Source organism: Corylus avellana, chromosome ca10 (assembly GCF_901000735.1).
Source record: "Corylus avellana chromosome ca10, CavTom2PMs-1.0".
Lineage (NCBI taxonomy): Eukaryota > Viridiplantae > Streptophyta > Magnoliopsida > Fagales > Betulaceae > Corylus > Corylus avellana.
Window position 1 is genome coordinate 19,156,536 of NC_081550.1, and position 12,936 is coordinate 19,169,471.

General features: G+C 35.4%; 3 protein-coding genes across 3 annotated transcripts; 2 read left to right on the top strand and 1 right to left on the bottom strand.

Moving 5' to 3' along the window:
• The first annotated feature begins 496 nt into the window (after nucleotides 1–496).
• On the top strand, nucleotides 497–3,725 carry LOC132164522 (protein PLASTID TRANSCRIPTIONALLY ACTIVE 16, chloroplastic). The gene is made up of 5 exons (XM_059575045.1): nucleotides 497–1,023; nucleotides 1,577–2,029; nucleotides 2,155–2,223; nucleotides 2,538–2,596; nucleotides 2,780–3,725. The coding sequence occupies exons 1-5, from the start codon at nucleotides 595–597 to the stop codon at nucleotides 3,474–3,476; spliced, it is 1,707 nt and encodes a 568-aa protein (XP_059431028.1). The 5' UTR covers nucleotides 497–594; the 3' UTR covers nucleotides 3,477–3,725.
• A 741-nt stretch (nucleotides 3,726–4,466) lies between these two features.
• Nucleotides 4,467–7,979, top strand: LOC132164677 (uncharacterized). The gene is made up of 3 exons (XM_059575223.1): nucleotides 4,467–5,360; nucleotides 6,877–7,416; nucleotides 7,650–7,979. The coding sequence occupies exons 1-3, from the start codon at nucleotides 4,533–4,535 to the stop codon at nucleotides 7,758–7,760; spliced, it is 1,479 nt and encodes a 492-aa protein (XP_059431206.1). The 5' UTR covers nucleotides 4,467–4,532; the 3' UTR covers nucleotides 7,761–7,979.
• A 2,962-nt stretch (nucleotides 7,980–10,941) lies between these two features.
• LOC132163096 (zinc finger protein 6-like) lies at nucleotides 10,942–11,469 on the bottom strand. Its single transcript, XM_059573293.1, has one exon. It carries the CDS (start codon nucleotides 11,467–11,469, stop codon nucleotides 10,942–10,944), a length of 528 nt encoding a protein of 175 aa, XP_059429276.1.
• Nucleotides 11,470–12,936: the final 1,467 nt, after the last annotated feature.

Genomic DNA, 12,936 nt, shown 5'->3' on the forward strand with positions numbered 1-12,936 from the left:
AACATTAGGCGGGTACATTGCCAATTTTTAAACATTGGGGTTCGAATTGAAAAATTCTTAAAATTTTAGGAGATAAAAGTGAATTTTTCCCAAAAATCTAAAAACAAAGCGATGACTTGAAATGTTCTTGTATGTATATTCTTACACTCCCATCTATTCAAAGAGTACATCACATCTCATTCATGCCATGGTCTAATGGCAAATACTTAAAAGAATCTTTTTTTATGTCCATGTTTTGGAGCAGTTGATTCATCCGTTCCTTACCATATCCTTTATTTGAAATCGTATTGGCTTCTCGTGGGCCATGCAAATTGAATTATGTGGTAACCTGGCGGATAGACTTCGATAGACTGGTCCTAGCAAAAGAGCGCCCATGTCATTTTCTGGCGCCCAAAAAACGTTTGGTGCCCGATTTCGTTTAGTAGATAAACTGATACTACGTGGCTCAATTCCATTCGCTAGCCTTCCCTTACCTCCCCCATCCAGATAATACCAACAACCAAACAAAAACTATTGTTCTTTTAACAAAAACACCGAGTAATCGAATTGGAGCCAAAACGGTGGCCTTCGATAATTCCCCCTCCTTCTCCGTCGATGGCTCCTACGCTCACTTCCAATTCCTTCATTCTAACCCCTTCGCCGCACTCCTCCAGGCTAATTCTCAAGAACACGCGGCTCACAATCTTTGCCAAGCAGGCCGGCCCTTTCCCTTCGCTGCGCTTCGGCAAGAGCAACGATTCCTCCGCCGGAGAGCCCCAGCCAGATGATTCAGCTAACGGCAATCCTTTTCGTTTTGACTTTGGGAAGATCCCGGACGTCAAGTCTTTGATCCCGGCCGTGAGTAATCCCTCTTCCGGCTTGTCAAGGCGGAAGGACCCCAGCACAGTGTTCGTCGCCGGCGCAACCGGGCAGGCTGGTATTCGCATTGCACAAACTTTGCTGCGTCAGGGTTTCAGTGTCAGGGCTGGTGTTCCCGAGCTTGGTTCTGCCCAAGAGTTGGCTCGTCTTGCTGCCAAATACAAGGTTGGTTTCTTTAGCCTTATCAGTATGGGTTACATTTTTAAAAAAATATTTTTCTAATTTTTTTTTTCTTCTCTTTTCTTTGATTTTTTTATTTATTAATTTGAACATTTTTTTTCTTTTTTAAATTTAAGGGTATAATTTTATCTTTATAATTTTATAAAGTAATTCTAGGTTGTGTCTTACTTGGATCATACTAAGTATGATGTGATTATTAAAAATATCATTAAATTTGTGATTGATCATTATTGAATTTTGATTAAAATGTGATTTTAATAACCACATTATTCTTAATCTTATTTGTGTCTCGTTAAGAATGATGTGGTTATTAAAATTATCATTGAATTTGTGATTCATCATTATTGAATTTTGATTAAAATGTGATTTTAATAACAACATCATTCTTAGTAAAATATTAATAGAAATATAATGGAAAATATATTTAACAATGGAATAATCACGTAATAACTAATTAAAATATTCTAAGAAATAATATTCCATTTGGTCATATCCAAAACAATAATTTTCCCTGCTAACAATTGCATCAACACCGTAGATCATATCCAACGAAGATTTGAAACGCCTCAACGCCGTTGAATCCACCTTCCAAGGTGCTGAATCAATCGCCAAGGCAATCGGGAATGCCAGCAAGGTCGTCGTCACGATCGGCCCCGCAGAAAACGGTCCCACATCCGTGGTGTCCACATCGGACGCCTTGCAAGTGATCAATGCTGCCCAGTTGGCTGGAGTTGGCCATGTGGCCATCATCTATGATGGGAACCCGGCAGGCGCATCCACTTACAATGTACTGGATGGCATCTCCTCGTTCTTTGGCAACCTCTTCTCAGGATCACAGCCGTTGAGTGTTCCCGAGTTTTTGCAAAAAGTAGTGGAAACGGACGTCGGCTACACTTTCATAAAGACGAATTTGACCGAGGACTTTTCGCCTGAGAGTTCGTATAATGTTGTGGTGTCAGCCGAAAGAAGCCCAGGTGCAAACGACTACAAAGTAATGTAATGTATGCAATAGTATCTGCATTTTACTGTAAATTTCATTTTATTTTTGGGCATCAAATTTCTTTGCTATACTAAATTTGTTTTTCTTTTTTCTCTGTGTTTGAAAACTAATACTAGGTAGCCAAGTCTAAGATAGCATCTCTAGTGGCCGATGTTTTCTCTAACACAGCAGTGGCAGAAAATAAGGTACATTTTTACTCTACCTATATCTATATATATACATATATGCATGTTGATAGGAAAAGGGCAAAATGTATGTGAGTTTTTAATGATCACGTACGTTTTTAATAGGGTGTGTAAGATTACTGGGTGTGAGAATTTTAAGGTGTGTTCAAAATGCATGCAAGAATATATAGAAGATGTAATTTTCACGTGTATTTTGGATGCATGTTAGTTAAATAGATTGAATTAGAAGAATTGGTTTGGAGGAAAGAAAATTGACTTGTGAAGTTTTGTTAGTTGACATGCTGATTGAACATTTTATTCATTTGGGTATTTAGGTTGTGGAAGTGTTTACGAATCCTTCAGCCCCATCAAGGCGTGTAGTTGAGCTTTTCAGGTAATTTAAGTTGCAGGGGACTAGCCATATGAAATATTTAGAAGAATTTTTTTTGTTTGATATTTTTTTCCCTTCTTAAATAAATTGATATTTTGCTTGAGTACAAAATATGCTCATTCAGTTAGGTAAACAAAAAGAAAAGATTGATTTTCGTTTGACTAGTTTGAATGAAATTGCTTTTAGTGCCATTCCTGAGGATGGAAGAAGAAAAGCTTATGCAGAATCGCGTGCAAAGGCCAAAGCAGAGGAAGAGGCACTGGAAGCAGCTGAGAAAGCTCGCGCAGCCGCTGAAGCAACCAAGAAACTGGAAAAAGAGGTGAAGAAGCTGTCGGAGCAAGAGGCTCGAGCTACTAGTCTAGCCGAAGAAGCTCAAGAGAAGGCGGAGGTCGCCGGAGCTTCGGTGGAGACCCTTTTGAACAAAGCCAAAGACTTCGGCTCAGGGCTGTCTTGGGAAAAGCTTAGTTCCCAGGTCTCAACTGCAGTTCAAAATTCTGCAGAGAAACCGAAAGTGCAGGTTGCAACTGTCAGAGGACAGGCCAAGGCACGGTCTTTGCAACCAAAGAATGCTGTTGTTAATAAACAACCAAGCTTCAAGCTTCCTTCTTTCAAACCAAAGGAGGAGCCATTGCAACCAAAGAATGCTGTAGTTAATAAACAACCAAGCTTCAAGCTTCCTTCTTTCAAACCAAAGGAGGAGCCATTGCAACCAAAGAATGCTGTTGTTAATAAACAACCAAGCTTCAAGCTTCCTTCTTTCAAACCAAAGGAGGAGCCAAAGCCAAAGCCAAAAGGCAAACAACAGACAGAGGAGAAGCCAGAAGTCAGGAAGGTGTTTGGCGGGCTGTTTTCACAAGAAACTATATATGTTGATGATGAGTGATGATCATGAGATGATAATTTGTGACCCCTGTCTTCTCTTTGAGGCACTTTTGCTGCAGATCATGTGGTGTAATATTTGTAGTTTTATTATTGTTGAGAGGTGGTTTTATGAGTTTCAGCAAGAAGCATTTACTGGTTTAAGGCCTACATTAGACTTCTTTAATCTTGTTGAGTGCTGCATTTGCCCCCCAGTTCTGTCTCCCTTCTGTGTTTATTATAATGAAATTGCTGATTTCTTTGGTTTCTCTTTTATCTTGTTGATATTGCCCTGCTTCATATGAAGAAAAACAAGGTTAAGTGGTGAATCGAGGCTTTATGCGACCATCATGCTACTATTAGCTAGGAATAAGAAATGAAGGCCAAGAATTGGGTTTATGTAAACCGTTGCCTTAAAGTATGTTAAATCGTTAATTATCCCAAAAGCGTGAATTCATATATATATAAAAAAAAGATAGGATTTTCCTCAACATGACCCAACACGTAAAATGTTTAATTGAAATGAGAAGATGAAGACACAATTCAAACTTATAACCTTTACTCTATACTTAAATCATTAATTATTCAAAAAGCTTAATTATTTAAATTAATATAACTTTGTAGAGTGGAAAGAGAATCTCAACAGCTGCAGCAGAATATCAACATTTGAAAAGATGGTAATTTAAAACCTTTAAACTAAACCTCAAGCATGACATGACCTTTGTGTCACGAGGGCCAGAGGGCCACTCAACAGGCCAGACATCACTTTTCTCGTGCCCTTCATAATGATGAGCAGCATAGCATCTCTGATGCATGCAAGATGGCCCCAACTTAGAACGAAACTTTTGGATTAGGGTGCCAAACACCAAGAGTTATAGCCGTTAAAGCAATTCCAACATTGCATGTAAAACGCAATCCAAATGATTACCTGCACAACATAGTTCAAAAAGCAACTGAACATTCACATTAATTAGCAGCTTAAGGAAGAGAAATCCTACCACAGATTCCTCCTCCATGTCATTGAAAAACCAGAATTGAAAATTTTCTTTTGAGTTTCCTTCATTTTAGGCTATTTTTCACAATGCCATTAGTCATTTCTTCCAAGTCTGGTGTAATGCAGCAAAGATTAACATTTTTATGCAATAAATTTGCAGTAAGTTTATGCAAATCACTAGCCATTTCAGGAGTAGTCTTGTACTTATTCTACATTATCCTCTCCAACCATCCCTGCTGCCGGTCCTCTATGCTCATGGCAAACTTGAGATACACATCATGGCCTTCATCTTCATCTTCCATTGTAGATTCTCCAACCAACATTACCCACCTTGTGTTTGGAATAGCAAGTTCTGCAAAAACATGGGAAAGTAAAAAACCCTACATGGAAGCCTGGTGGCTGCCAAACAAAACCAGGGGATTTGTCTATTTGGATAGAGCTCCCAAAGAGACACCCCATTGGCCTTCATCTTCTCCTCCTTTTCGTGTCTCACAAGATACCTCTAGATACAAAGAATACAACAAACACGCAAATCCACATGCAATTCGAATGGCACGAATAATTTTCGAATTATTTAGAGAGGAAAACAAAGGGGTTAGATGGTATATCTTGGCGGATGATGACACAATCTTTTTTTTGGATAATCTTGTTGAGGTTTTGGGAAGTTATGATCATAATAAATACTTCTATATAGGGTCAAATTCAGAGTGTGTGGCATCGAATTTTGATCATTCTTTTGGAATGGCGTTTGGTGGGGCAGGGTATGCTTTGAGTTATCCTTTGGTAGAAGTGTTGGTGAAGAATTTAGATGTCTGCATAAAGACATATCCAACATTGTATGGGAGTGATCATATTTTGCAGTCCTGTATTACTGATTTGGGAGTCTCTTTGACCCAGGAAATGGGTTTTCATCAGGTAATTTTGTTTTCTAAATACTTTCATTTCCATATTTGGAGTATCTGATTGACCAAATGGAAGCTTACGTTAAATCATCATTCATCTCAAAAGCTTAAGTCGATAAAAAAATAGTGAATTTAATTATCTAATTAATGCCTTAATATTCCTCTTCACTTGTAAGCTTAAACTAGGGGTGTTAACCCGGTCCGGTTTCCCAGTTTTTGGCCAAAACCGGAACCGGAACCGGAACCGGGAACCCGGTTACCGGCCGGTTTCGGTTTTACCCGGTCCGGTAACCGGTTTTTAAAAAAAATTGGTTTTTGGGCTTATTTTAGGTATTGGGCCTAAAATAAGCCAATTTATTTTTTTCATAAGTTAGCCCATTTTTTTAAAAATCTATTAATTTCTTTGTATAAATTAAAAGAGCTTTGTTGTGATTGTTCCAAATAATTAAAAAATAAACTTAAAAAAGTCCAAAAATCCTAAAAAATCAATGTTTTTGCCTATTTGTGCCTTAGAAATAAAAATTTAATTTTTTAAAATACCCTAAACCTAAACCTAAGTGTAAAAAATATTAATAATATATATATATATATATATATAAATAAAATGGAAACCCGGTTCCGGTATTCCCGGTAAAAACCGGGTACCAAAAACCTGTACCGGAACCGGGGTACCCGGTTTTTGGACTTTTCAAACCGGAACCGGAACCAGGACCCCAGTTTCCCAGTTTTCAAGTTCCGGTTCCGGTTTCCCGGTAATTTTTGACACCCCTAGCTTAAACTCCCATTTAAGAACATCTCTAGCTAGCAATGTTATGCATTTTAGCTAATCAAAATGCACAAATTTCTACTTCACATACTACTTTTTCAATACAAAATCTAATAATTTTTTTATTTCATTCTCTATTTTCTTTAAATATTATTTCTTAATTTTTTTTTTCTTAAACCACCATGAGAGAAGAGAGAAAGATAATTGAAGCAAAAAGAGAGAGATAAGGGAGAAATAATTTTTTTTTAAAAAAAATACATAAGTTATTGTACTTACCTAAAAGTAGCTGATAAAAAAGCAAAATATATGTTTTAAATAGGCAGAACACAAGCCGCTCGACGTGATTTTTGGCTTATATTAACTAAATATACATAATATGGAGATTGGTGAAATCCAAAATATGAAATATTTAATTAATTAAAATAAAAGGTAAATGATAATGTTTTGATAAGAAATAATGATTTTTCATTTTTTATTGTTCAACATTATTAAGAAAATATTTCTTCATGCCATGATCGTAGTGATCCATGGGTATTTAATGCTTAAACATTTGGCAGTGGTTTATAAAAGAAAAAATTAGTCGAATATTAATTTTTTATCAGATTAATCTTTGCCGTATGGTCAACTTGAAAGTGAAAGATAGCAACGATGAAAGCAATGAAAACAATGTACAATTACAATCAACAAGACAACAAAAATTAACAGCCTTTTTTATTTTTTTATTTCTTTTTATATATCTAAATATTTACATTTTCCATGACAGATTGATCTACACAGTGACATTTCCGGATTTCTATCAGCTCTTCCACAGACTCCATTCGTTTCCCTTCATCACTTGGACGTAGTGGACCCAATTTTCCCTTCAATCACCAACCGCCACGAGTCACTGAAACACCTAATGGAAGCAGCAAAAGCTGACCAGTCACGACTACTGCAGCAGACCATTTGCTTTCACAAGCAAAGCAACTGGTCTCTTTCCATATCATGGGGCTACTCTGCTCATATCTATGAAAACCTTTATCCACCAAGCATTTTGCATAGACCCCTCCAAACATTTACGCCATGGAAGAAGACAGCTAAACCACCCTACATGTTTAACACTCGAGTTCCCTCAAATGATCCCTGTGAGGCTCCTCATGTTTTCTACTTTGACGCCATAGAAAAGACCAAGGGAAACCAAATTCTTACAAGTTATGTCAGAAGATCACCTCGTAGGTTAGCAGCTTGTTCATCAAGTGGGAATCACTCTGCTGATTTCATATCCAAAATTCAGGTCCTCTCAACCTCGAGGAGACATGGTGAGGTGAGTGGTTTGCATTTTCTGTGTCTTGTTTTCTTACTCGAAAAAGTCCGTTTGGATTTTGCGATTTCAAAATGTCTGAATTAGAAAAAGAGTTTAAAACGTATGATTTGAAAATGTAATTTTTAAAAACTCTTACCTTGCTCGCTATTGCAATTTTAAAAAAAAAAATTTGGGTTGTCCACAAAATATCTAAAATTATATCTTGATTCTATTGTTTATTTATTTATTCCCAGGCTGGTAATAGAAGAGAGTGCTGCGATGTTCTGCGTGTAGCTGACAATCTGAACTTCACGGAGGTCAAGATTAGGGCTTGCATGAAGGATGAAATAGTGGCCTATATGTAATACGAGATATTCAAATTGTTGTATGTTTATTTCTTTTTGGGTGGATTGTCATAGTCATTTTATTACTGGGTCCATAATGAGCTAAATCATTCTGTAAGGGGTGAGGGATGCACTCTTACCCTAAATATAAATGGAACGAGTCCATTTGACTTCATTCAAGGTTATAAGAGAAATTAGGACTAAGAGACAAGTCTCCTCTCCACACACTCATAAATAGGATGCGGCTATCAATATCATAGATGAAAAACTCGTCATCTAATAATGGAGGTACATACATTTATCTCTTTCATTTGTTCACCACATGTTATGCAGAAAGACTGATTTATTTAGCTAAATTCTAACAATTGGTATCAAAATCATGGTTAGCTAGTGCTATTAATACGAGCTTCTTGGAATGACGTGTTTGGTTTGACTCTGGTAAAATGAGTGTGGTGACTCTTGGAATATATATGACACTCTTGTATAAAGGACTTACACGTAAGTGTGAGTTGGGTCAATGTGAAAGAGATTTGTTATAAGTGTGTTCGTGAGTGTTGTGTCCTACGTTGATAAAGTATATATAAAAAGAGAAGTTAATATACTTAAATGGACTCAAGCCCAATATCTTAAGTTTTTGGGCTAGAGTGGTGTCTATATCTAAGATATTGGGCTAGAGTGGTGTATATATATATATATATATGTGTGTGTAGCATTTTTCTTTATACTTTAAACAATAGTCACAAGTGTACTCACAACACATAACACATATGAATATGAGTTGTATGGATATGTTGTTAATATAAGAATAATATTTTCACAGATATTACGATTTAAATTGGTATGCATGTCTGGCCCAATATTTGTTGGGAGGAATCCAATATTCAACTTTTGGGGAAGATTTCTTTTTGACTTTGTGGTCAATTAATTAAGTTTATGCTTCCAGCAGCGGTACATCATTAAAAAACAGACACAAAATGCCCCCTTTTTTTTTTTGGTAGTGTGGTGGCAAGACGACATTGTTAATGTTCTATCTGATATCCTCTTCTGGGTTAAATCTAGGATCATTTCCTTGTCTAGTTTCCAGCTTTCTTCCCTAGCTAATAGATGGATGTTCAGGTCGTGATGATGAGGATTCTTCCGGGATGTAATTAATTAAGTATTGATTTCATTTTTTCCTGTTGTTTGTTTGTTTGCTTAGGGTCAAGCGTGTGTGTTTTTTCTGTGTGCATGCTGTTTTTTTCCCATTGTTTGTAAGTTAGGGGTTAATTGTCTGGTGATCCCTTGTGTTTTGTATTTGTGTACGTTTTTATGCATGCTATCAATAAATTATTATTTATCCCCTCACGTATTTAATTTAAAATGGGGTAGGGGAATGATGAATTCTGAAGTTTCAATTCCTCCATCCAAACAGTATAACCTCGCACCGTTTGGCAAATAACTCTCTCTTATTTCCATTTCTCTTAAAAAGAGTCAACATTATTTCAAAACTATTATCAAAATTTTCACTTTCTTCCTCACCAAAAAAAAAAAAAAAAAATTCAAAACTCATTTTTACTTTATATCACATCAATCACTTCTTATTATTATTCAAACAAAAAAAATTCACAACAAAACTCTTTACCAAATGATCCACTTATGTGAATCTAGGGTTTTGCAAATTAATAATTGCAAAAATTACAGGTCGATCATAAGAAAAATTACAGTAAGAGACATAGTGCTTATATCCCATTAATTTATTGAAATTCAAAAACTAGTAGCATTGATGAACCAAATAAAAATTTTCAAATTTCAAGTGCTAAGAACATGTATATATATATAGAAGAACGAAGTCATGAATTCAAGGCATGCAGTTATGTGTGTATATATATATAGCCTTCGCTTTCTAAGTCACCTGTTTTATAAATACCTAAACAAGCCATTGGCATCCCAATTAATCATATCAAAACAGTAACTAAAATAATTAAGCTAACAATGATCATAACTTACTTTTACCCTTTCAACTGTCAGAATGATATTGGAAAAAGAACCACTCTTTCCCTAAGTAATTGTGAAATTAAGGAGACTGAAGTTAGATATCCATGCTATTTGGGCTCATAATTCAATCATGTACTTAATTTATCAAACGTTTATCAGCAATGTGAAGAAATCAAAGTTTGAAATGCATCTATTTAAAGTAATTCTGGTGGGAGCTTGTTTTCATAACATGAATTTTTTTTAGTGTAATGGTTAAAATTTCATGCCGGCAAGTATGTTACGTGAATAATTTCTTAAACATGTAATGGTATATATAATTATTAGGTTACGAGAAAACCTAAACTTTTTACAAACATAAGGTTTGTGGGATTAAACTTTTCATACTTTTAATTAGTCAATCGGGCTTAAATAAAAATACAATTAACCGGAAGGATATATATCAACTGAAATAGAAAAGATCGAAACAACTAACAAATAACAAAGTACAAGTTTGTGTACTTGATTGTCGAAGGTAGTCACTTCATGCAAACAACTTCCAAAATTATTTTCCTTCCTGGATTCTGCTTTCTGGAAAAAAATGGTTCTTATAATCTACAATAATAGAAAATATTTACTTCCTCTTGTAGTTCTTGAGGCACTAGTGAAGCTAGTATTAGATGCAGCACAAAGATAGAAGAAAAAAACGTATATATAGAGATCATCTAATTAGGTCACCAAGAAGATTATCTTCGTTGGTTCTTGTGCATGGAAACGCGAAGGAGATAGAGGTAATCCAATTATAAATCCACGCTTCATTACTTTTAAATGCTATATATATATCTAGAGTTTTGTTTTGTTTTGTTTGTTTTGTTTTGTTTTGTTTTGTTTTGTTTTTTTTTTTGTGAATCTGCAATTGTATTGATTGAGAAGATTGAGATTTGTTTGTATAGCTTTGTTTGGTTATTGTTGTTGTTGTTGTTTCAGTAGGTTCGTGCCGAAGGGATTTTGTAATCTTTATCTTTTTATAAAAAAATTCACTATTAAAAAAAAAATGGTATCTAGGGTTTGTGAACATATCCCTGTTCAACCCTAATCAGTACCGTACAATCTGGGCTTAAAATTACACCACCAAAATCCCATAAAACTATGAAAATTACATATGTGAACACTCAGAATTGGTTTAAATTAATGAGAAAACTTGAAAACAATATACCATGCAATTAGAGGAATATTAAATGTTGGAAATTGATCAGAAGAACTTTTTAGTACCCGTTGGTGCTGATGGGTCCTGAGGCTCAGGCCCAAGTCTAAGCTCAAGGTCTATCTCCGAACCAGACAGGTCAAAGGTAGATGATGACGACAAAACCTTTTCAGTTTTCTGATGAAGTTGACTGCTGCTGCTGCCTGGAGGGTTTTGATCTTTTTCTGATGGTGTTTCGACAAACAGACGAAGTTGGTTGACTTCACCGACATGGGTTTCCAGCAGCCATGAAGAAGTACTCCCAGGTGGTGTTGGAGGATACGAGGGAATTATGAGCCTTGGGAGGTCCGAAGATGGTTGATGAGATTCATGATCAAATCGCTTGTGCTTGGCTTTTTCTTTTCGGTGGATGTTCATGTGGCCACCTAAGGCTTGTGCATTAGAGAAGCCTCTCCTGCAATAGGTGCAGTCGTATGACCTGGCGGCTGTTTGGGTTGCCACGTGCTCATCTGATGAAGTCATGATCACCTGCTCGATATTTTCTTGGGGTGGTGGTGGCTGATGATCAGACTCCATTTTTGCAAGCAAATTAACCACAGAGAGAGAGAGAGGAATTGTGGAGTGGGTGGTGGTAGTGGTAGTGATGATGGTTTTGTGGAGGGGGGAAAGAACTAGAAGGCCTGCTTTTAAGCTTCTAGATATATATATTGATATATATGATCTGTAACTTCCTGGATGTTATATATACAATTTAAATTGTATGAAAGGACAAACCTTCTAATTGGTCATGGTAGAGCTAGCTAGCTAGACTCGTAGTAATATTTTATGTATATATATATATATGTGTGTGTGTGTGTGTGTGTGTGTGTGTGTGTGTGGTGGGTATTAAGTAAGTAATTACATTGAAAGAACTTTCTTTCTCCTATATTTAATTGTATATCTCAAGCAGAAGCAATTCCATGCAAGCCTATATATAAACCAAAAAGGATTGAAGGGTAAATTCAGAAAACCTTCAAATTAAAAAAATTATAGATCTATTTATGTATGTATGCAAGTATATATAATGAATATATAATTACATTGAAATCTCTCCCTTTTCTCCTCCCTCCCATTTTTTCCTTTTTTTTTTTTTTTTATTTGACTCAAACACAGTGAAGGTATATTATTTCAATAAAAAAACTAGAAAAATAGAGGTTTTTGGCAAAGAGTTTGATTAACATGATTATTAATATGTTCATATGTTGGCTGCAATGCTATAACTCATCCACATTGGTCGATCGTCACCCTTATGATATGAACAACGTTGTGTTGAATAAAAAACAACTATGAAGAGATGACTTCTTGTCAGCATTAAGTATTTATACAACTCTTAATTGAAAAGTTTCAAGTAGATCCAAGGCTTTGCTGTACTTAATTATTCTGAGTCCACTAGGGCATAGACTAATTTATATTAAAGAGATTCTTAATTATTATAATCGGAAATTGAGAATTAATTGACCCTAACCCAGAATTTTTCAATTCAAAAGATCGAGAATGAAATAAGAATTGTCTTTCATGCAATAAAAATAAGAAAAAAAAAATAAATTGTGTATTAATTCTTAATGACACATTCTATTATAGATGCGGGGGTCAAAAGCTAGTTAAGGTAACAACTTTTATAGGATTTCATTCTTAATGATGTGCCATCAAATGCCTCGCGAGGAAACCAAAAAGGATAATCCATATACATACATATATATACCACTAATATACAATGAGCTAAGATTTTTTTTTTTTCTTTCTTTTTTTCTTAATTTCTAATAGCAATAAGAGGGGAAAGGGGGAGGGGGCGATTACACCAAAATAGAACACAAAAAAAGAGTTGAGAAACCCAACAATAAGCCCCCAATAATATAAGCTAAGATTTATTGGAGATGAAGTCTAGAATATATGAAAAAGAAAATTATGACTTTTATTTTATTTTCTGGGTTATTGACTTCTTTGAATTTCACTACACGGAGAAAAATAAGACAACTTTTACAAGACAATTTTTTTTTTTTTTTT